The sequence below is a fragment of the Mesocricetus auratus genome, unplaced genomic scaffold (genome assembly GCF_017639785.1).
Source record: "Mesocricetus auratus isolate SY011 unplaced genomic scaffold, BCM_Maur_2.0 Super-Scaffold_100025, whole genome shotgun sequence".
NCBI lineage: Eukaryota > Metazoa > Chordata > Mammalia > Rodentia > Cricetidae > Mesocricetus > Mesocricetus auratus.
In genome coordinates this window covers 6,781,954-6,803,237 of record NW_024429206.1, presented here as the reverse complement: position 1 = coordinate 6,803,237, position 21,284 = coordinate 6,781,954, and the positions used below count along the sequence as shown (strand labels likewise).

Genomic DNA, 21,284 nt, shown 5'->3' with positions numbered 1-21,284 from the left:
AAAGCTTTGCTGGATATAGTAGTCTGGGCTGGCATCTTTGTTCCCTTAGCGTTTGTAGGACATCTGTCCAGGATCTTCTGGCTTTCATGGTTTCCACTGAGAAGTCAGGTGTAATTCGGATAGGTCTGCCTTTGTATGTTACTTGGCCTTTTTCTTTAGCTGCTCTTAATATTTTCTCTTTATTCTGTAGGTTTGATGTTTTGATTATTATATGGCGAGGTGACTTCTTTTTCTGGTCCAGCCTATTTGGTGTTCTGTAAGATTCTTGTATTTTCATAGGCATATCCTTCTTTAGGTTAAGGAAGTTCTCTTCTATGATTTTGTTGAATATGTTTTCTGTACCTTTGAGCTGTATTTCCTCGCCTTCTTCTATACTTATTATTCTCAGGTTTGGCTTCTTCACGGTGTCCCATATTTCCTGGATATTTTGTGTTAGGGATTTATTGGTTTTGAGATTTTCTTTGGTTGACGACTCTATATCCTCTAATGAGTCTTCAACACCTGAGATTCTCTCTTCTATCTCTTTTATTCTATTGGTGATACTTGAATCTGTAGTTCCTGATCGTTTACCCAGCTTTTCCATTTCCAGCATCCCCTCGTTCTGTGTTTTCTTTATTGTTTCTATTTCAGCTTTCAATCCTTCAACTGTTTGAGTTGTTTCCTTCATTTGTTTGGTTGTTTTTTCTTGGTACTCTTTAGATTCTTTGAGAGATTTGTTTATTTCTTGAATTTTCCCCCATTTCATGTTTTTTTTTGTTTGCTTTTTCCTCTATTTCTTTAAGGGATTTCCTCATTTCTTCTTTGAGGGTCTCTATCATCTTCATAAAATGATTTTTAAGGTCTGTCTCCTCTGCTTCATCTATGTAGTGCTTTTCAGGTCTTGCTGGCGTTGGATCCCTAGATTCTGGTGGAGTCATGTTGGTCTTTTGATTGCTGAGTGAGCTCTTATTCTGTCTTCTTCCCATCTCTTCTTCCAGTGGGTGCTGGTGGGGTCTTTCTGTCTCCACTGTTCTCCTTCCTTCCTGAAGCTGAAGCTGGGATCACCAGAGTTTGGGGCCTGGAAGGGCTGATGCCTTTCCTGTGTGGGCGGGTCTTCTGGATGCCAGGAGCGGCCCTGGAAAATCGAGGGGATGGGTGTCGCGTGGAGGATGGAGAGTGTCCACCCCCCCCCTGGAGACCCAAGCTCACCTGGCTGGCTGTGATTGCGGCGAAGGAAAATGAATATTGGCAATGAACTTGTAGTAACTTTTTGGGAACTATTAGCAACAATTATCCCAAAACTGGGAGAATCAAATTCATATAGAAAACAATTTGGATCCTTCCACATATTGTAAGAAAAACACCAATCTCTGAAGTCTCTACATTCTACACTGATGCAAACAAATCAGGTAAAGCAGGATATAAATCAGGAAATATAAGTAAAATGGTTCAAAGCCCTTATAACTCTGTACAAAAGGCAGAATTGTATGCCATTCTCATAGTATTTATGGATTTTAAGGGCCTCTCAACATAGTTACTGACTCTCAATATGCAGAGAGTTGTTTTACACATTGAGACCACTGAATGTATTCCTGATGATATGGAACTAACTTCATTGTTTATACAAACACAAGAAACTATCAGGAATAGTACACATCCTATATATATAACACACATCAAATCCCATACAGGCCTGCCAGCTCCTCTAGCACAAGGCAATGATAATATTGATCATTTATTAATAGGTAGTGTGCTAGAGCCTCAGGATTTCATTAAAAAACTATGTAAATAGCAAAGACTTACAAAAGGATTTTTCTATCTCTTGGCAAGAAGCCAAGGAAATAGTAAGAGACTACCCAACCTGTTCATTCTATAATCAACCTCCATTACCAGCAGGCAGAAATCCCAAACATTGATAGTAATGAAATTTGGCAAAAGGATGTGTCTCACTTTCCAGAATTTGGAAATTCAAATATGTTCACCATACAATAGACACATTTTGGGGGGTTTCAATGGGTCACTGCTCTTAGCTCTGAAAAGGCTGGTTCTGTTATCAAACACGTCGTAGAGGTGATGGCCATTATGGCTATACCTGCATAAATAAAAACTGACAGTGCTCCAGCATATGTCTCCAGTAAGTTGGAACAATTTTTCAAATAACATAAAGCACATGGCTGGTATATCACACAATCCCACAGGACAAGCAGTGGTTGAGAGATCTAACCACACATTACAGGAAATGTTCCATAAAAAGGCAGGGGGAAACAAAGACCCCAAAACACAGATTACATAATGCTTTATTAACATTAAACTTTCTTAATGCTAATGAGAAAGGACAAAAAGCTGCAGAAAGACACTGGATTGCAGAAAAAAATTCTGAACTAAATCAGTTGGTGTATTTCATGGATGTAATGACCTCAGTTTAGGGAAGGGATTTGGCCTTTGTTTCTATAGGAGAAGAGCTTAGGAGTTCATCAAAATTAATCAAAGTTGGCTCAAGTGCCTGGAGATTGCCTGGGGACTGCCACAGAGTTTCCCATCCTGGAGGAAGCCAAGCACCCCAGATCCCAGGTCTTCTCTTCCAGCAACGAGACCAGGGGACCAGCAGGTCCAGGTACACAAAGCCCCGCATCTGGGCCTGCCTTCCAATACCTAGGGACTGCCTACTGACTGCCACAGAGCCTCCCATCTCGGCGGGAGCCAAGCACCCCAGATCCCAGGACTTCTCCTCCATCAAGGGAACCAGGGGACCAGGTGGGAGACTACACACCCCAGATTCCTGGGTTTCTTCTCCACCCCCGGTACCAGGACTAGGACCAGGAAGAGTAGAACTACAAGAGTATTGGACTTGCTTGCACCCACCAAATGAGAACTTTGGTCCCCTAATCACCACCAGTAAGGGGCTCTTTCTGCAACCACTAGAAGAAGGGATGGGAAAGAGACAATACAAAAACATACTTAGCAACAGAAAAACCATGACACTGCCAGATTCTAGAGACTCCACACCAGCAAGACTCCAACATTCCAATGCAAATGAAGCAGAAGAGAATGACTTTAAAAACAACTTCATGAAGCCGGGCGGTGGTGGCGCACGCCTTTAATCCCAGCTCTCAGAGGCAGAGGCAGGTGGATCTCTGTGAGTTCAAGGCCAGGCTGGACCGACAGCCTCCAAAACAATACAGAGAAACCCTGTCTCGTAAAACCAAAAAAAAAAAAAAACAACAAAAACAAAAACAAAAACAAAAAACAACTTCATGAAAATGATAGAGGCCCTAAAAGAGGATATAGGAAAACCCCTCAAAAAATGGAAGAAATGAAGGGATATTGGGGGGGCACGGGAGGAGGGGGGGGAAATGAAAGAAAAAACAAATGAAAAAAATGCAAGAAATGGAAGAAAAAGCAAACCAAAAAATGCAACAAATGGAAGAAAAAACAAACCAAAAAATTCATAAAATGCAACAAATGGATGAAAAGACAAAGCAAAAATTGCAAGAAACAATTCAAACAGTGCAAGGGTTGAAATCTGAAATAGAGACAATGAAAAAACAATCTGAAGGAAGGCTGGAAATAGAAAAGCTGGGCAAACGGTTAGGTACTACAGATACAAGCATAACCGACAGAATACAAGAGATGGAAGAGAGAATCTCAGGTGTTGAAGATACACTAGGAGAAATTGATTCATCAACCAAAGAAAATCTTAAGTCCAACAAATCCCTAATACAAAACATCCAGGAAATATGGGACACCATGAAAAAAACCAAACCTAAGAGTAATAGGTATAGAAGAAGGTGAAGAAAATCACCTCAAAGGGGCAGGAAACATATTCAACAAAATCAAAGAAGTAAACTTTCCCAACTTAAAGAAAGACATGCCAATGAAGGTACAAGAAGCTTACAGAACACCAAATAGAATGAACCACAAAAAAGTTCCCTCACCACACAATAATCAAGACCCCAAATATACAGAATAAAGAAAGAATATTAAGAGCAGCTAAGGAAAAAAACCAAGTAACATATAAAGGCAAACCTATCAGAATTACACCTGACTTCTCCATGGAAACTCTGAAAGCCAGAAGGTCCTGGATAGATATTCTACCAACACTAAGAGACCATGGATGCCAGCCCAGACTACTATACCAGGCAAAGCTTTCAATCACTATAGAAAAAGAAAGCAAGATATTCCATGACAAAATTGGATTCAAGCAATACATATCCACTAACCCAGCCCTAGAGAAACTTCTGGAAGGAAAACTCTAACCCAAGGAAGTTAACTACAACCAGAAAAACATAGGCATTAGATAATCCCACTTTACCAACAGCCAAAAGAAAAAAGGGGTGGGATTCCACACATAATTCCAACAACAACAACCATTCCAAATCAAAGAAGAATGAGCAATCAATGGTCATTAATATCCCTCAATATTAATGGGCTTAACTCACCCATAAAAAGACACAGGCTAGCAGAATGGATTCGAAGTCAGAACCCATCCTTCTGCTGCATACAAGAAACACACCTCAGCCTCAAAGACAGACATTACCTTGGAGTTAAAGGTTGGGAAAAGATTTTCCAATCAAATGGACCCAAGAAACAAGTGGGGGTAGCAATCCTAATATCTAACAGATTAGACTTTAAAATAAAATCAATCAAAAGAGATGAAGGAGGTTATTACATACTTATCACAGGAGAAATCCACCAAGATGAAGTTTTAATTCTGAACATCTATGCCCCAAATACAAAGCCATCCACATTAATAAAAGAAACATTACTAAAATTCAAATCACATATAAAGCCACACACACTTATAGTGGGAGACTTCAATACCCAATTCTCACCACTAGACAGGAATACCAGACAGAAATTCAACAAAGAAGCAAAGGGTCTAATAGAAATTATGACCCAATTGGGATTAACAGACATCTATAGAACATTCCATCCACATAAAAAAGAATATACCTTCTTCTCACCACCACATGGAACCTTCTCAAAAATCAACCACATACTTGGTAACATATCAAACCTCAGCAGGTACAAAAAAATTGGAATAACTCCATGCATCTTATCAGACCATCATGCGTTAAAATTAGAATTCAACAACAACACATATTGCAGAAATCCTACAAACTCGTGGAAATTGAATAATGCACAATTGCACCATTCCTGGGTCAAAGAAGAAATAAAAAAAGAAATTAAAGACTTCCTAGAATTCAATGAGAATGAAGACACAACATAACCAAACCTATGGGATACTTTGAAAGCAGTGCTACGAGCAAAGTTCATAGCACTAAGTGCCCACATGAAGAAACTGGAGAATAGTTACATGAGAGAATTAACAGCACAGCTGAAAGCTCTGGAACACAAAGAATCAAACTCCCCAGGAGGAGTAAACATCAGGAAATAATCAAATTAAGGGCTGAAATCAATACAAAGAATCAATGCAACGAAGAGTTGGTTCTTTGAGAAAATCAACAAGATAGACAAATCTTTGTCCAAACTTACCAAACAGCAGAGTGTGAACATGCAAATTAACAAAATCAGAAATGAAAAGGGGGACATAACAACGGACTCTGGGGAAATTCAGAGAATCATCAGGTCATACTTTGAAAACCTGTACTCCACAAAATTTGAAAATTTAAAGGAAATGGACGACTTCCTAGATAGCTATCACTTGCCAAAATTAAATCAAGAACAGATAATCAATTTAAATAGACCTATAACTCCTATGGAAATAGAAGCAGTCATCAAAAGTCTCCCAACCAAAAAAAGCCCAGGTCCAGATGGCCTCAGTGGAGAATTCTACCAGACATTCAAAGAGCAGCTTATACCAATTCTTCTCAAAGTATTCCATGCAATAGAAGCAGGAGGGTCTTTGCCAAACTCTTTCTACCAGGCCTCAATAACCTTGATCCCCAAGCCACACAAAGACACAACTAAGAAAGAGAACTTCAGACCAATATCCTTCATAAACATTGATGTAAAAATAAGCAATAAAAATACTGGCAAATCGGATCCAAGAACACATTAAAACAATCATTCACCACGACCAAGTAGGTTTCATCCCAGGGATGCAGGGATGGTTCAACATACAAAAATCCATCAATGTAATCCACCATATAGACAAGCTGAAAAACAAAATCACATGATCATCTCACTAGATGCTGAAAAGCCTTTGACAAAATCCAACACCCCTTCATGATAAAGATCTTGGAGAGATATGGGATATGGGATAACAGGAACATACCTAAACATAATAAAACTAACAGCCAGCATCAAACTAAATGGGCAGAAATTCAACGCGATTCCACTAAAATCAGGAACAAGACAAGGCTGTCCACTCTCTCAATACCTTTTCAATATTGTACTTGAAGTCCTAGCTAGAGCCATACGACAACAAAAGGGGGATACAAATTGGAAAGGAAGAGGTCAAACTTTCACTGTTTGCAGATGATATAATAGTTTACATAAATGACCCAAAGAATTCTTCCAGGGAATTATTACAGCTGATTAACACCTTTACCAAAGTGGCAGGCTACAAGATCAACTCAAGAAAATCTATATGCAGATCATAAAAGGACTGAGAAAGAAATCAGAGAAACATCACCCTTTACAATTGCCACAAAAACATAAAATATCTTGGGGTAATGCTAACCAAACAAGTGAAGGACCTGTATCGCAAGAACTTTGAGTATTTAAAGAAAGAAATTAAAGAAGCCCTCAGGAAATAGAAAGATCTCCCATGCTCTTGGATAGGTAGGATCAATGTAGTAAAAATGGCAATCCTGCCAAAAGCAATCTACAGACTCAATGCAATCCCCATTAAAATCCCAGCACAATTCTTCACAGACCTTGAAAGAACAATAATCAGTTTTGTATGGAAAAACAAAAGACCCAGGATAGGCAAAACAACCTTACTCAACAATGCAACATCTGGAAGCATCACCATCCCTGACCTCAAGCTCTACTGTAGAGCTGTAATCCTGAAAACAGTTTGGTATTGGCACAAAAATAGACAGGTAGACCAATGGAATTGAATTGAACACCCCGATATTAACCCATACACGTATGAACATCTGATCTTTGACAAAGAAGCTAAAAATATACAATGGAAAAAAGAAAGCATCTTTAACAATTGGTGCTGGCATGACTGGATGCTGGCATGTAGAAGAATGTTTATAGATCTATGTCTATCACCATGTACAAAACTTAAGTCCAAATGGATCAAAGACCTCAACATTAATCCAGCCACACTGAACCTCTTAGAAGAGAAAGTGAGTGGTACCCTTGAACGAATTGGTACAGGAGACAGCTTCCTGAACGTAACACCAGTAGCACAGACAGTGAGATCAACAATTAATAAATGGGACCTTCTGAAACTGTGAAGCTTCTGTAAGGCAAAGGACACAGTCAGCAAGACAAAAAGGCAGCCCACAGAATGGAAAAAAATATTCAGTAACCCCATATCTGACAGAGGGTTGATCTCCAAAATTTACAAAGAACTCAAGAAGCAAGTCTCCAAAACACCAAAGGATCCAATTAAAAAGTGGGCTACAGAACTAAATAGAGAATTTTCAATACAGGAGTCTAAAATGGCTGAGAGGCACTTGAGAAAGTGCTCAACATCCTTAGCCATCTGGGAAATGCAAATCAAAACAACTCTGAGATACCATCTCACTCCTGCCAGAATGGCTGAAATCAACACTAACAATTTATGCTGGAGAGGATGTGGTGAAAGGGGAACACTCCTCCATTGCTGGTGCGAGTGCAAACTCATACAGACACTTTGGAAATCAGTATGGAGATTCCTCAGAAAAATGAGAATAAACCTACCACAAGACCCAACAACTCCACTCTTAGGCATATATCCAAAAGATGCCCATTCATACAACAAGGATGTCTGTTCCACTATGTTCATAGCAGCATTATTTGTAATAGCCAGAACTTGGAAGCAACCTAGATGCCCCTCAACCGAAGAGTGAATAGAGAAAATGTGGTACATTTACACAATGGAGTACTATTCAGCAGAAAAAAACCAATGGAATCCTGAGATTTGCAGGCAAATGGATGACACTAGAAGAAACCATCCTGAGTGAGGTAACCCAGTCACAAAAAGAGAAACATGGCATGTACTCTCTCATATATGGATATTAGACATACATCTGGGGAGTGCCAGCCTACAATCCCATGGCCAGAGAGTCTTGGAAACAGAACCTTCATTCAATGGCTAATGGAAGAAGAGGCAGACGCCCACGGCTAAGCACTGAGCTGAACTCAAGAAAGCCAGTAACAGAGAGGGAGGACTGATGACCAAAGGGATTAACTGGGCTGGTTTAACCCCCAGAAACAGCTGACCTGACAAGGGTTAACTCTTGAATCCCAGGCTGATGCCTGGGAATCCAGCATGGGACTGATCAAGACCCCCTGAATGGGGGTGTCAGTGAGGAGGCCTAGGTAATTTATTGAGCCTTGGGCAGTAGATCAGTATTTATCCCGGGTATACAAATGGACTTTGGACTCCCATCCAACAATGTGAGATGCACTCTCACCCTGAACTCTTGGGGGGAGGGTCTGAGCCCTGCCCTGGATGAAATGACAGACTATGGACACCCCCAAGAAGGGCCTCACCCTCCCTGGGGAAATGAGGGGATATTGGGGGGTTAGGGGGAGGGCACGGGAGGAGGGGAGTGAGAGGGAGAAGGAACTGGAACTGACTTGTGAAGCAAACTTGTTTCTAATCTAAATTTAAATTTAAAAATAAATAAAAAAGGAAAGGTGAGCAGAGACATCTAGTTGGCATATGGTAGGGAACTGGGATGATGTGGGATACATTCTTAAAAAACAACTTATAATGAAAAATTATTTGTCGTGTGACTGGGGAGCTGGTTCGTTGTTCTCTAGATGGCTCCCTGTTGTCTATGGGCGCTGGTATCTTTGGGTGTTCCTTGAGAAAATGAGGGTAATTGTTGTCTTGGTTGGTGTATTCTGTGAGGCTGGGTCAACTCATCCCTCCCCATTCCTCTCATTCTTTCCTGTCTCTGTCCCTGAATCATCTCTCCACTCCCCTTCCCATTCTGTCTGACTCTAGCTCCTATGTATCTCAGGATGACTTTTTCTTCATGTTTTTTTTTCTTTTTTGAGAAAATGTTTCTGTAATAGCCCTGCCTGTCTGGTACTCACTTTTTAGACCAGGCTTGCCTTAAACTCAAGAGATCTGCCTGCCTATGCCTCTTCCTCTCTTTACCAGAGTTATGGGAGGAAATGCATGGCTGGGCTCAAATCCCATTTCCCTAATGAAATGTCTTTCCCATTAAACCTCAACTTACAGGGGTAAAGGGAATGATGTCCTCTGAGGATCTAGTTATCTTTGGTAGACAGAAAATACAATCACCAAAGCCCAGTTCTTTCCATCTTTATTAGAGGCCACAGTGTATGGTGAACACAACAAGGCAGGCAGGGATAGTGTAGGCAGTAAGTGAGGTGACAAGTCTAACAGTGAATGCCTTTGTTCTCCTTGTTGTATGGAGACTTGGAGAAGCAGATGGCGGCCTGTTGGTCACAGCTGCAGATGAAGGCCTCACAGGCATTGTTTTTATCTGCAGAGAAACAAGAAAGGAAGTTGAGTAGAGCCCATCACCTTACTCTATATAATTTATAACCAAAAGACACTGGTCGCCCTCCCAACGGTGCAGACTGATGGTTGAGAAACAGACCACACAAAGGGTCATTGGGTTGCCCAAATCGCTGGAACACACTTATAATACAAAATTCATTGTTGTGGAGCAGGTTAGATGGCAAGGTTGGTGAAGTGTTTTCCACCCAAGTATGAGGCCCTGTGCTAGGATGCACAGAGCCTGTGTAAAGAGAAAAGTGTGGTTTGGGCATCTGCAACTCTTTTGAGAAGTGGGAAGAACAGATCCCTGCAACTTGTTGATCAGTCAAATTAGCTAAAGGTAAGTGTCCTGTTTAGTGAGAGACCCAGCCTCTAAAGACATGGTAGAGAGTGAAAGACAGAGAATTCCAACTCATTCCTAAACATAAAAATAAATGAGCATGAGTTTTTTATTCTAAAACCAGGAAAACTACAAATATCAATTACCACTTCTAAAATCATATGCTTTAACACAATTCTCCTGCCTCCACTTCCCCAGTGCTGGGATTGAGGTGTGCACCACCATACTCAATGTATGGGTTCTGGAGGTAGAATTCGGGGCTCTGTGCACACTACGCAAGCCTTCTAGAACTGAGCTACTTTCTCAGTCCACTGAATCCTCACCTGTAAAATGAGAATGATAAATATTACCCTGCATAGGTGTTTGGTTCAGTGTTTTGCTTTATTCCAATTGTGCAGCTTGCAACCATTTAGTAAATATGAAATCAGATAACACAGCAGCTACTTGGTGAGACTTTGGTCAGATAAGATGGCCCAGGTAATAAAGGCACATGCTGCCAAGTATGAACCCTAATTTAATCCCCAGGACTCACATGGTTGAAGAAGAGAACAGACTCCTGCACACTGTCCTCAGGCATCCACACCTGTGCTGTGGCACAGGCATCCCTCCCCAGAAATACATAAAATCTCTAGATGTTTTTTTAAAAAGCAGCCTTGGAATGATGTAGATCTGTGTTCTAGTACCAAATGCCATCACTTCCAAGCTGGGTGACCTTGAGCAAGTGGGCCAGCCTTGTTCATCTTCCTCGTCAGTGAGCTCATCTATATTTTAGTGTCTACCTGATAATGTGGGTGTGATGTCAAACAAGATCGGGGAAATGGCCACTAAATGGTGACCCTTGTTAATTCCCTGCCCCTTCCAGGTCCAAGCAGAATCCAGAGTCCCCAAAGGGTAACCCTACCACTGCAGATGACCTCATTCCCGGAGCAGGAGTATGAGTAGGAGGTGGTGTAGGGGTTGTCTAGGAATCTGCAGCTTTCCAGATCCTGGGCCTGACCATAGCAGTTGTCGTGCATCTGGCAGCACCTGGAGAGAGGAAGGAACAGATGAGGGAGGAGCATGGACACACACGAGGTCAGTTCTCACTTGCACTCCTTCTCAAACATGTGAGGATGACTTAACAATAATGTTCCAGAAGTAATCATCCCCAGGCTCGAGAATATTAGATTTGTATTAAGCTTATGTTTATTGAAATCATCTTCTGTAGAGTGTGGTCGGCGCTGGCCTTTAATCCCAGGACTTGGGAAGCAGAGGAAGATGCATCTCTGAGTTTGAGACCAGCCAAAGATACAGAAGTGAGACTCTGCCTCAAAAAAAGTGATTTTTAACAAAACTGCAGGATCAGTGAAATTATGTATTCAGAAGTTGTGATGACTTTTCAAAGCCAAGTGTGACACTTTGATTGTGGCTGTGATGGCTGACTGTGCCCAAGTCTGGCAACTGAGGACAGCATTGTCCACTATTTACATATCACACATTCTGCCTTCCAGGACCACTAGATACAGAGTCCTCTTGCACAGATTTTTTACATGACAAGAGGGGGAAAATGCATGCTGGGTGTGGTGGTGCAGACTTTTAATTCCAGCACTCAGGAGGCAGAGGCTGGAAGATCTCTGAGTTCAAGGCCAGCATGGTCTCCAGAGACAGATTCAGGAAACCTAGGCTACACAGAAATCCCCTGGCTGGAAACAAGCAAATAAAAATGAATAACTAATAAATGAGCAAACATATGATGTTTGGGGAACACGCATGTCTCCTGATCTTGCTTTATGACATGTTGTCTTTGTGCTCAGTCCCCACCCCACACAGACTCTGCAGTCTCCCAGGAGATGGATCACTCACCCGTCTAACTCATCCACTGGAGTGTTTGAGCCTCCAAAGCCACAGAAGCAGCCATAGTCGTTGTAATCCATCAAGGGATGACTCCCAGGGATGGTGCACTGGATCATATTACAGAACTGCAACAGAGCCCGACGCCTGATCTGTGTGCAAGAATGCACACTCCACACTCCAGCAGTCCCACTTGGCTTCACCAGGGGTCTGATGCCTGCCTGCTGGCTTCCTCCTTGACTCCTACCAGCTGCTGCATCTGGAGAACAGTGAATAGATTTTGTGTGAGGAGGTCAGAGAAGTTGCTTTTCTCCCTCTACAGTGTAGGTCTTGAAGACCAAGCTCAAGTCACCAAGCCTGAGCAGGTTGGTGTCCACATATTAGAGACAGAGAGTTGCCCTGTAACCCAGGCTAGCTTCAGAGTCTGTAGCAAACTTCTGGCCTCAGCTTCCTGAGCAATAGGATTATAAATGAACACCATGGTAGCGATCCTGGCCACCTCTCTGAAATTAAGTTCTATAGACATTGTCTTTTACCTTGCTTGCCTCCTCATTCCTCACTGTCAGGACAGACAGCTGCCACACTGTGAGCTGCCCTGTGGTCCCTGTGTTGAGGAGGGGCACCCTCCAGTCAGCAACCAATGTATACTGACCTCTTAGTTCAATTACCCAACAATCCAACCATCTCTTGAGTGAGAAAGCTGCCCCACCCCTACTCAAGCCTAGGTGAAACCCGAGCCTTAGTCATCAGTGGGATTCATCACAGATCTAGCTGGGACCTTGAGCCAAAGAAGCAGCCAACACAGGCTTATTGTTTTACACTGGAGAATTAGAAGGAATCTGTTGTATGACCACACAAGGCTCATGTACAAGGCTAATGGTCAGATCATCATGTGTAACATCTGTATTTGACATAATAGACTCATCATCAGCTGAGGAATAGGTAAATAAGCCAGGATTCAGTTTGCCGGGGGATACTTGGTTACCATTAAAATGAAGGAGAAGCCAGGTACAGTGAATCACACACTGGTTAATCCCAGCTATCTGGAGACAAAGGCAGATGGACATCTGAATTCCAAGCCAGCATGATCTATGCAGTGAGTTCCAGGACACCCATGGCTACACAGAGAAACCCTGTCTTGTAAATTGGAAAAAGAAAAACGGAATTGCACATACAAGCCAGGCATGTATGTAATCCTCACACTTGGGATATTGAGGCAAGCCTGAGCTATAATGCTGACTTGAAGGCATCCTCAGCTGCATTATAAGATCACATCAACAACAAGAACAACAAAGGTGGTGGTGGTGATGATGATGATGATGATGATACCTAGAGAGATAGCTCAGCAGTTGGGACCACTTGTGAAGCTTGTGTAGAACCCAGGCTGGGTTCCAGCATCCACATGGCTGCTCACAGTTCTGGAAGATCAGACCCCTCTTCTGTCCTCTGTAGGCACTGCTCACACACAGTGCGTAGACACACATGGAGCCAAAACACTCATACACATAAAATGAAAGTGGGTATTTTCAAAAGGATAAGAAAAATCTAATTGTCAGGGCAGCTTGTGATCAGAGAAATGGGTACAATATGTCAGAGGCAGAGGGGCTTTCTTTGCTTGGGTAGATTATGTAGTCGACTTTTCTAAATGCTCATCTGAGGTCAGACCTAGAGGCTAAAGATGCCAGCTGTTGTGCACATGGGGGTGAGCATGGAACCCCAACCCAGAGGCTATTAGACCCCAATGGGATCGCAAACCAGAATTTCAGGCGTCACCAGCAAGGATCTTTGCATTGATGACAAGGGGGATGATGGGGCACTCAGAGGGGACAAGGGTCCTACCTGTGAGCAGAGTGACCAGCAGAAGGAGTTTCATATTGAGTGAGGGGAGGACTCGAGTGGCTGCTGTCTTTATAGTCCTGTAGCTGTTCTGACAGTGTCCAGTCAGTGCACAGTCCTGCTGGCAGAGTGACTGTAGATGCTGGCAGAGCCTGAATCAATGCTGTCACAGAGACAAAGAGAATGGGCTATCTCGACATCCCACAGCAGCTCAAATGAAGAGACTGACAAAGTGCCAAGTCCCTCCCCTATGGAGGCTTTGAGGTCATAGAAGATATAGACATTGCTGCTGGTGTTGGGTCTGATGGATGCTGACAGTGATGTGTGGTCCCAGGCAAGAGTAGCTGGCCCCAACAAACCTCCATGTTAACTCTATAAACTAAGCACTAAGTCTGTTCCAAGACCTGACACAGGCTTTCAGGTAGATCCAGTCACAAATTCGATCTTTAATGGATTAATTAACGTGTGTGTGAGAGAGAGACAGAGACAAAGAGAGAAAGCAAGACTGAGATAGAGTTTTGTGTGCACATTGGAGGACAGATGACAACTCTGTGGAGCACCTTCTCTCCTTCGACCTTTAAATGGGTTCCAGGAATTGAACTTGGGTCTATATAACTGACTTCACGTGAAATTTTTCTTTTTAAGAAAAAAGACAGCAAATGCCCAACAGTGTACCCACAGACCAACGTAATGCAGGCAATCTTTCAGCTGAGGTTCTATCTCCCCAGTGTGTGAAGCTGACCATCAACCACTACAGGGGCTGGAGAGATGACTCAGCACTTAAGAGCACTTTCTGCTCTTTCTGAGGACTGGAGTTTACTTCTCAGCACACACATAGTATATGGGAAACATAGTAAATGGCCCAATGCCCTCTCACATTGTGTTTGGCATCTCTCATGTACCCTTCCCCTTAGCACCCCAGAACCTCCTTTTCCCCACTTCTACCTTCTTCTCTGGATAAAGACCTTGTAGGGGGTGAGTTGAGTTGGTTGTCTCCATGTTCAAGCTCCCTCTGCCCTTCCAGTGGGACTCTGGGCAGCCACATCCAGCTACTACCAGTCACTGGGCCTATGCATTGGGCCTCTAGGTCCATCTGTGCCTTACCAGACCTGACCTGGGGAGAGACAAGGCTGGGGCTTTGGGACAGGAGTGGGCATGGGGTGTGTGTGGAAAGGCAGAGGAGTGGGCAGCTGTTCACTAAAGGAAAAGAGAGATGTAGCCTTAAACCAACCAAGGAAACACCTTCTTCCTAAATCTGATTGACCAGAGATTAATTTGGCTTCACGTGTTGGGTCCTGTGATAGAGAAAGGTAGAGAAGACAATGTGTTCTCTTTTATTTGTTGTAAAAACCTAGGATACTTTGAACTTTAGAGGAACAATTGTCCTGTGGTGTGTATTTAGTCACAGAGAAGACTCAAAGGCCACCAGGATATAATCCTGTCTTCAGGTCACTAACCTTCAGTCCACTTTGGTTTCCTGTACCCCTCCTATAATGAGTGCACAGCAGAAGTGCTCTGAGTCCAGTATTTCTAGGGCCAAGATGTTCCTTTGGTGCCCACATGACAAGGTATCTTTCTCTCTTCCCTCTCCTCCTATCTCTCTGTCTTCCCTTTCCTACCCTTTCCTCCCCTCCCCACCTTTTCTGTCCCTATCCCTGCCTCATTTCTCCCCTCCCCTTCCCCTTCTGTCTGCCTCTACCACCCTATGCATCTCAGGCTGAGTTCTTCTTTTGCTGTGCTTGTTTTCTGAAATGGGGTTTCCTTGTGTAATAGTCCTGGCTGTCCTGGAACTCATTTTTTAAACCAGGTTTGGCTTATACTCAAGAGATGTGCTTTCTTCTGTCTCTGCATCCCTGAGTGGTGACATGAAAGGCATGGCTGGGCTCATCACTTACTTTTCAAGTGCGCCCCCAATGGCAATGTCTTTCCCATTAATCCTCAGCTTCCAGCGCTAGAGGGAATGATGTTCTCTGAGGATCTAGTTATGTTCTGTAGACAGAGAATACAGACGCCAAAGTCCAGTTCTTTCATACATGCTTTATTAGAGGGCACAGTGTGTGGTGAGCACAACCAGGCAGGCAAGGATGGTGTAGGTAGTGAGGTGACAAACTAACAGTGAATGACTTTTTACTCTGTTGTACAGAGCCTTGGAGAAGCAGATGGGGGCCTGGTGGCCAAAGTTGCAGATGAAGGTGTCGCAGGCATTGTTTTTGTCTTCAGAGCAAAAAGAAAGGAATTTGAATGGAGTCCATCACCCTACTCTGTACAGCTTATTTTTATATAATTTGTATTTACATTAAAAATAATCTTATTTTACATACCAGTCCCAGTTCTCGGCTCCCTCCTGTCCTCCCATGCCCCTCAGCAACCACCCTATCCCACCCCTCATATGCTCCCCCGGGAGGGTGTTATTGCCCAGGTCCATGGGGTCAGTCAACGGGGACCCTAGGGGAGAGTGAAAATGGGGGGACAAGAGACAGAGACAAGACAGGATTCTGATCAAATCTCATTTATTGAAAGTACCAACAGGGCTTAAGTAAGGCAGGTAGCAGAAGGGCGGGGGAGCAGAAGTTCTTGGCAGACTGTGTTCCAAGGACACAAGTCTGCAGCTGGGGGAGTCTGGACTGCAGGCCTTGAAAATGTGCTATACAGGAAGATAAGCAGAAACTTAACTAAGAGTTAGTCTCTAATAATAGAGTAGGAATGTTAAGATGGATTTTATTATGCTATCCTTATTTAGGGCCCTCCACAGGTCCCCCTTTTTTGTATAAAGTAAAAAGGTCATAAGCTGGGATATCCTTGAGGGGGCCATGCCTGTCTTAGATCAGAGGATCTTGTAGATCAGGAATGTGCAATAGCCCTACCCATCATTGGAGATGACATCTCATGATGAGCATTCCTGTCTTAGGAGGCTATCAGGATGGGACACCCTCTGTCCTTCCTCTGTTGTCTGTCATTGGCTAACCAGCCCAGCTCACCAAGGAGGAGATGAACCAAAGTGATCTCATAGCTGCATAATTTAAGTAGTATGTGATTAAGGTTCATTACAATTGTCTCCCATTTGGCCATTTGGTCAAGACGGTGATAGTGCACCTGTATAGGCTGCATCTTGATAGCATATATCTGACTCTTAACGAAAGCCATCAGTTAAAGAGAAAAGTTCCTAGTGATAGGAGAATTAATAAGCCAAGCAGGGGGCCTAACAAGGGAAGAAGTTAGGCAGAATTCCACTCCAGGCACTTCAAACTGGCTGTTCAAACAATTCTCTGCAGGTTTCTCAAGTTCTTCTTCTGAAAGGGGGACCAATAGGAGAACAGTCCTGAGTATGGCATGGACCTTCATTTCTTGACAACAGAAAGGAATAAAGTTCTCAGGAGGAGCAATTCCTCCTAGGAGAATTTATGTTATCATCTATTTGTTTAATCTTTCCTGAAGCCATCTGGAAGATTTCATTTTTTTGGAGTATATGCATACTGATCCTCATCCCCATATTAGGACTGCATCAGGTCCATGCCAAGTGTTGTCTAAGGGGTCTTTCCACATGACTATGGCAAAGGTTTTCTGTGTATCAGAGTGCCAAAACCATGTGGCAGCAGATTTTCCATCATTATCCAAATTTTAAAAATTAACAATGAAAAGAGCATGTGTCAGAATATTCCTTGGCATGCCTTTGGTGAGATACCAAGCTCCTTCTTTTAATTTATTAATAGTTAGCTTAAGTGTAAGGTTAGCTCTTTCTACTATATCTTGTCCTTGAGGATTATATGGAACTCCAGTGACATGGTTAATAGCTAATTGTTTGCAGAAGGTCTTAAAATTGGCACTTGTAGCCAGGCGGTGGTGGCGCACACCTTTAATCCCAGCACTCGGGAGGCAGAGGCAGGCAGATCTCTGTGAGTTCGAGGCTGGGCTGGACCGACAGCCTCCAAAACAATACAGAGAAACCCTGTCTCATAAAACCAAAATAAAATTGGCCCTTTTATATCCAGGCCCAATATCAGTCTTGATTTGTTGAGGAGTGCCCATGACAGAAAATGCAGCTAACAAATGGCTGATTACATGTTTAGTGCTTTCTCCAGTTTGAAGAGAGGTAAAGATAAAACCACTATATGTATGTATATTAACATGAATATACTTAAGATGTCCAAATTCTGTAAGATGGGTAACATCCTTTTGCCAGAGAGCATTGGGCACAAGTCCCGGAGGATTAAGTCCCAAATGAGGTACAGGTAAATATTGGATGCATTCTGAACAGTTTTTCACTATATGTCTAGCTTGTTCTATAGTAATATGATACATGAGGTGTAAAGTATGGGCATTAAGGTGATGTAATGTCCTTTAGGTGCTGCTTCAATGCCTGTGTCCTGGACAGAATCAACAGGCAGCACCAGATGACAATGGGTTGCTTGGTCTGCCAAATGATTGCCTCTGGATAAGGGTCTGGGTAGACCCGAATGAGCACGAAGGTGCCCCATAAAGAAAGGAAACTTTCTGACTCTTATGAGAGAAGTTAGTTCTCTTAATAAATTACCAGTCTCAGAGATATTCTTATTTTGACCTATAGTCTCTAAAAGTGGTACTGAATGAGCAACATAGGCGCTATCAGTATAAGTAATTGATTTGGAAAGGCAGTAAAGGCAGCTATGACAGCATATAATTCTGTTAATTGGGCAGATGAGGTCCCAGTTTGAAAACTAGTAATCTTTTCATTCCAAGCATAAGCAGCTATCCCCGTGGAGGAGCCATCAGGAAACACAGTTAATGCACCTGGTATAGGATCTAGGCGAATATTTTTGGAAAAATAAATTCCTGACTATTGGCAAAATCAATTAGCTTATTAGGGGGATAGTGGTTATCTATGTCTCCTATGTAACTGGCCAAGGCTATGGGCCAGCTTTCTGTTGTTTGCATAAGCCAATCAACCTGTTCCTTGGTATTAGGTTAAATAATGAGGTTTGGCTCACAGACTTGACCTGCTTTCTGCCTATAAGAATAATATCTGAGACCAATTGAAAATAGGGATTTAGCTCCCTTTTTGGACTGACTGGTAAATGGACCTATAATATGGGAGCAGTTTGCAAAAAAAACTGCAGTTGGAGACTGATCTGTTTTGCAAATAATAAACCACAAGGGGCGATTGTAACCAAGAAAAGTAACTGTTTGAGATTGTATGACTTGTTCTACAAAAGTTATTGTTTTGCGGCCTTCAGGTGAAAGTTGATGAGGTAAGATCTGAATTGCCAGGGAGAATGTCATAAAGGGCTTTTAATTCATCTTTGCTAATTTTTAAATAAGGTAGTAGCCAACTAATATCTCCCAGTAATTTTTGAAAATCATAAGGGTATGAAGTCTGTCTGATCTCAAAGTAATTTTTTGAGATAAATTTTTATCTTCAAACATTTGAAAACCTAAATAAGTATAGGGATCTTTGAGTTGTACTTTTTATGGTGCTATCTGTAATCTCCTTTTTGTTAGAGCATCACATAACTCTTTATAACAAAATAACACTTCTTCCCCTTTTTGTCCTGCTAAAAGGATATCATCCATATAGTGTATAATATACATCTGTGGCCATGAGTCCCTAACTGCTTGGATAGCAGATGCTACAAAAGATTGACAAAATGTGGAACTATTGGCCATGCCTTGGGGGAGAACATACTGTTGACACCGGCGTATGGTGCTTGAAAATTTGGAGAAAGAAGACTAAAAGCAAAGCATTTTTGATCATCCTTATGTAAAGGTATAGTAAAAAAAAAACAGTCTTTGAGTTTTGTGGGCAGTTTTTTGAAAAATGGCCTGACTCACTGCAACTAAAACATTTGTTTCTGCCCTGATTAGACAAGAACTGTCTAACAGTAGTGCCTTGCATAAGCTGCCTTGGCGAGTCCTTGATGATAAGCTGTGCCTATCTCAGCACAGAGGAGAATGTAGCCAGAAAGGTTTGGTTTTTGTTTTGTTTTTTTTAACATATGGCTGAATAGCTACTTGGCAGGCAGAATTAACATTTTCAAAAGTCAATTGTTTAACAAAGTGGGTGCCTGAATCAGCATTTCCAAAAATCCTACCTGCTGCTGTTAGAAAGTGATGGATAAAGTCTGAAAAAGGCTCGTCGGGCCCTTGTTTGATCTTTGTAAGGGAAGAGCTCATGTCCCCTTTAGCAGGTAGTCTCTTCCAGGCTCTGGTGGCAGCTGTTTGAAATTGGGCAAATAGTCCAGGTTCATATCGCATTTGAACATCCTCTGCCTCATAATTTTCTTCCCCCATTAACATATCTGCATTCCAGTTATTACCTGCCTAGGAAATTCTTTTTGCAGTTTCTTTACAAGCTTCTCAAAGTTCTGACTTCCATAAAAGATAATCTCCATCTCCCCCTGCCAAGGTTGCTCTAGTTAAAGTGTACCAGTCAGATGGAGTAAGCTAATTGTTTGCCACAGATTCTATGATGTCAGTGGTATAATGAGCTGTAGCTCTGTATTGAGAGACTGCGGTTTTGACTTCTTTAATTACATTGAAATCAAACTCGGTGTGATGTCGCCAGGCAGTGCCTTGTGCATCTGTTGTCTCAGTTACTGGAAAAGCAGTAATATTCTCTGACTCTGTCTGATGTTGGTGGGTAAGAGGTGTCTTAAGGGCAGCCCCCCCCCCCCGAGAGGTGACTTGGAAACACCTTTCTGAGAGGTGTTGGTGAACTTGCCTGTTTTCAAACTCTCTAGCTGGGTAATCAGGTCTTGATGTTCTGTTTCTAATCAAATCTGCTCTTTAAGATACTGAATTTGTCCTGTAGCTCTTTTTGAGGGTTTAAAAATGGGCAAGGCAGAGAGGGGACTGTTGGAGGAGGTATATAAGATGTTCTGCTAATGGAGGGTAGTCTGGACCATGATATTTAGTTGCCTCTTCCGCCAAATCTTCCCACTCTGAGTCACTAAGACTGTCTTCCATGGGCTGTTGATTTTTGGATAATTTTTAAGTGAGGGATATATCTTTTTAACTTTGGGTCTGGCTCCCTCATCCTGCAATGACTGATTGTCAGCTTCACACACTGGAGAGGGAGAGCCTCAGCTGAAGGATTGCCCGCATCACGTTGGCCTGTTGGGCATTTGCTTTCTTTCTTTTCTTCTTTTATTCTATTTTTTATTGGTTTTTGAGATATGGTGTCTTGTCTACTTCTGGCTGTCCTTGAACTCACTTTTTATTTCATGTTGGCCTTGAACTCATGTATTCCCCTTCCTCTGCCTCCTGAGTGCTGACATTAAAGGCATGCTTCACCACTACCACCATCGGGCTACATTCTCAGTTTGTAATTAAGTTTATGAGCTAGTATCAGGCAGCCTGCCATGCCAGTCTGTCCATCTGAGTTCAAGTCCTGAAACCCACTTAAAGGTAGGAGAGAACTGACACCACAGACTTGTCCTCTGACCTTCACACAAGTTCTCTCTCTCTCTCTCTCTCTCTCTCTCTCTCTCTCTCTCTCTCTCTCTCTCTCTCTCCCTCACTCTCTCTAACTCTTTCTCTCTTTTGATTGCTCTTACACACAATACATATGCAAATTAATAACCAATTAATTAAATATCCAGTTTGCAAGTAGATCTACCTCCTAGACTGTGTCGAGTTTTTGTGACAGACTAGGTACTTAGTTAAAACAGTTAACATAGAGGACTGTTGGAGTCATCTACTCCTGCCTGTGAGCACACGTCA

General features: G+C 42.4%; 1 protein-coding gene across 1 annotated transcript; it reads right to left on the bottom strand.

The window, feature by feature from the left end:
- Positions 1–9,459: 9,459 nt before the first annotated feature.
- On the bottom strand, positions 9,460–19,736 carry LOC101825945 (phospholipase A2, minor isoenzyme-like). The gene is made up of 4 exons (XM_040731629.1): positions 19,655–19,736; positions 11,766–12,012; positions 10,825–10,949; positions 9,460–9,566 (listed from the first exon to the last, which is right to left on the bottom strand). The coding sequence occupies exons 1-4, from the start codon at positions 19,734–19,736 to the stop codon at positions 9,460–9,462; spliced, it is 561 nt and encodes a 186-aa protein (XP_040587563.1).
- Positions 19,737–21,284: the final 1,548 nt, after the last annotated feature.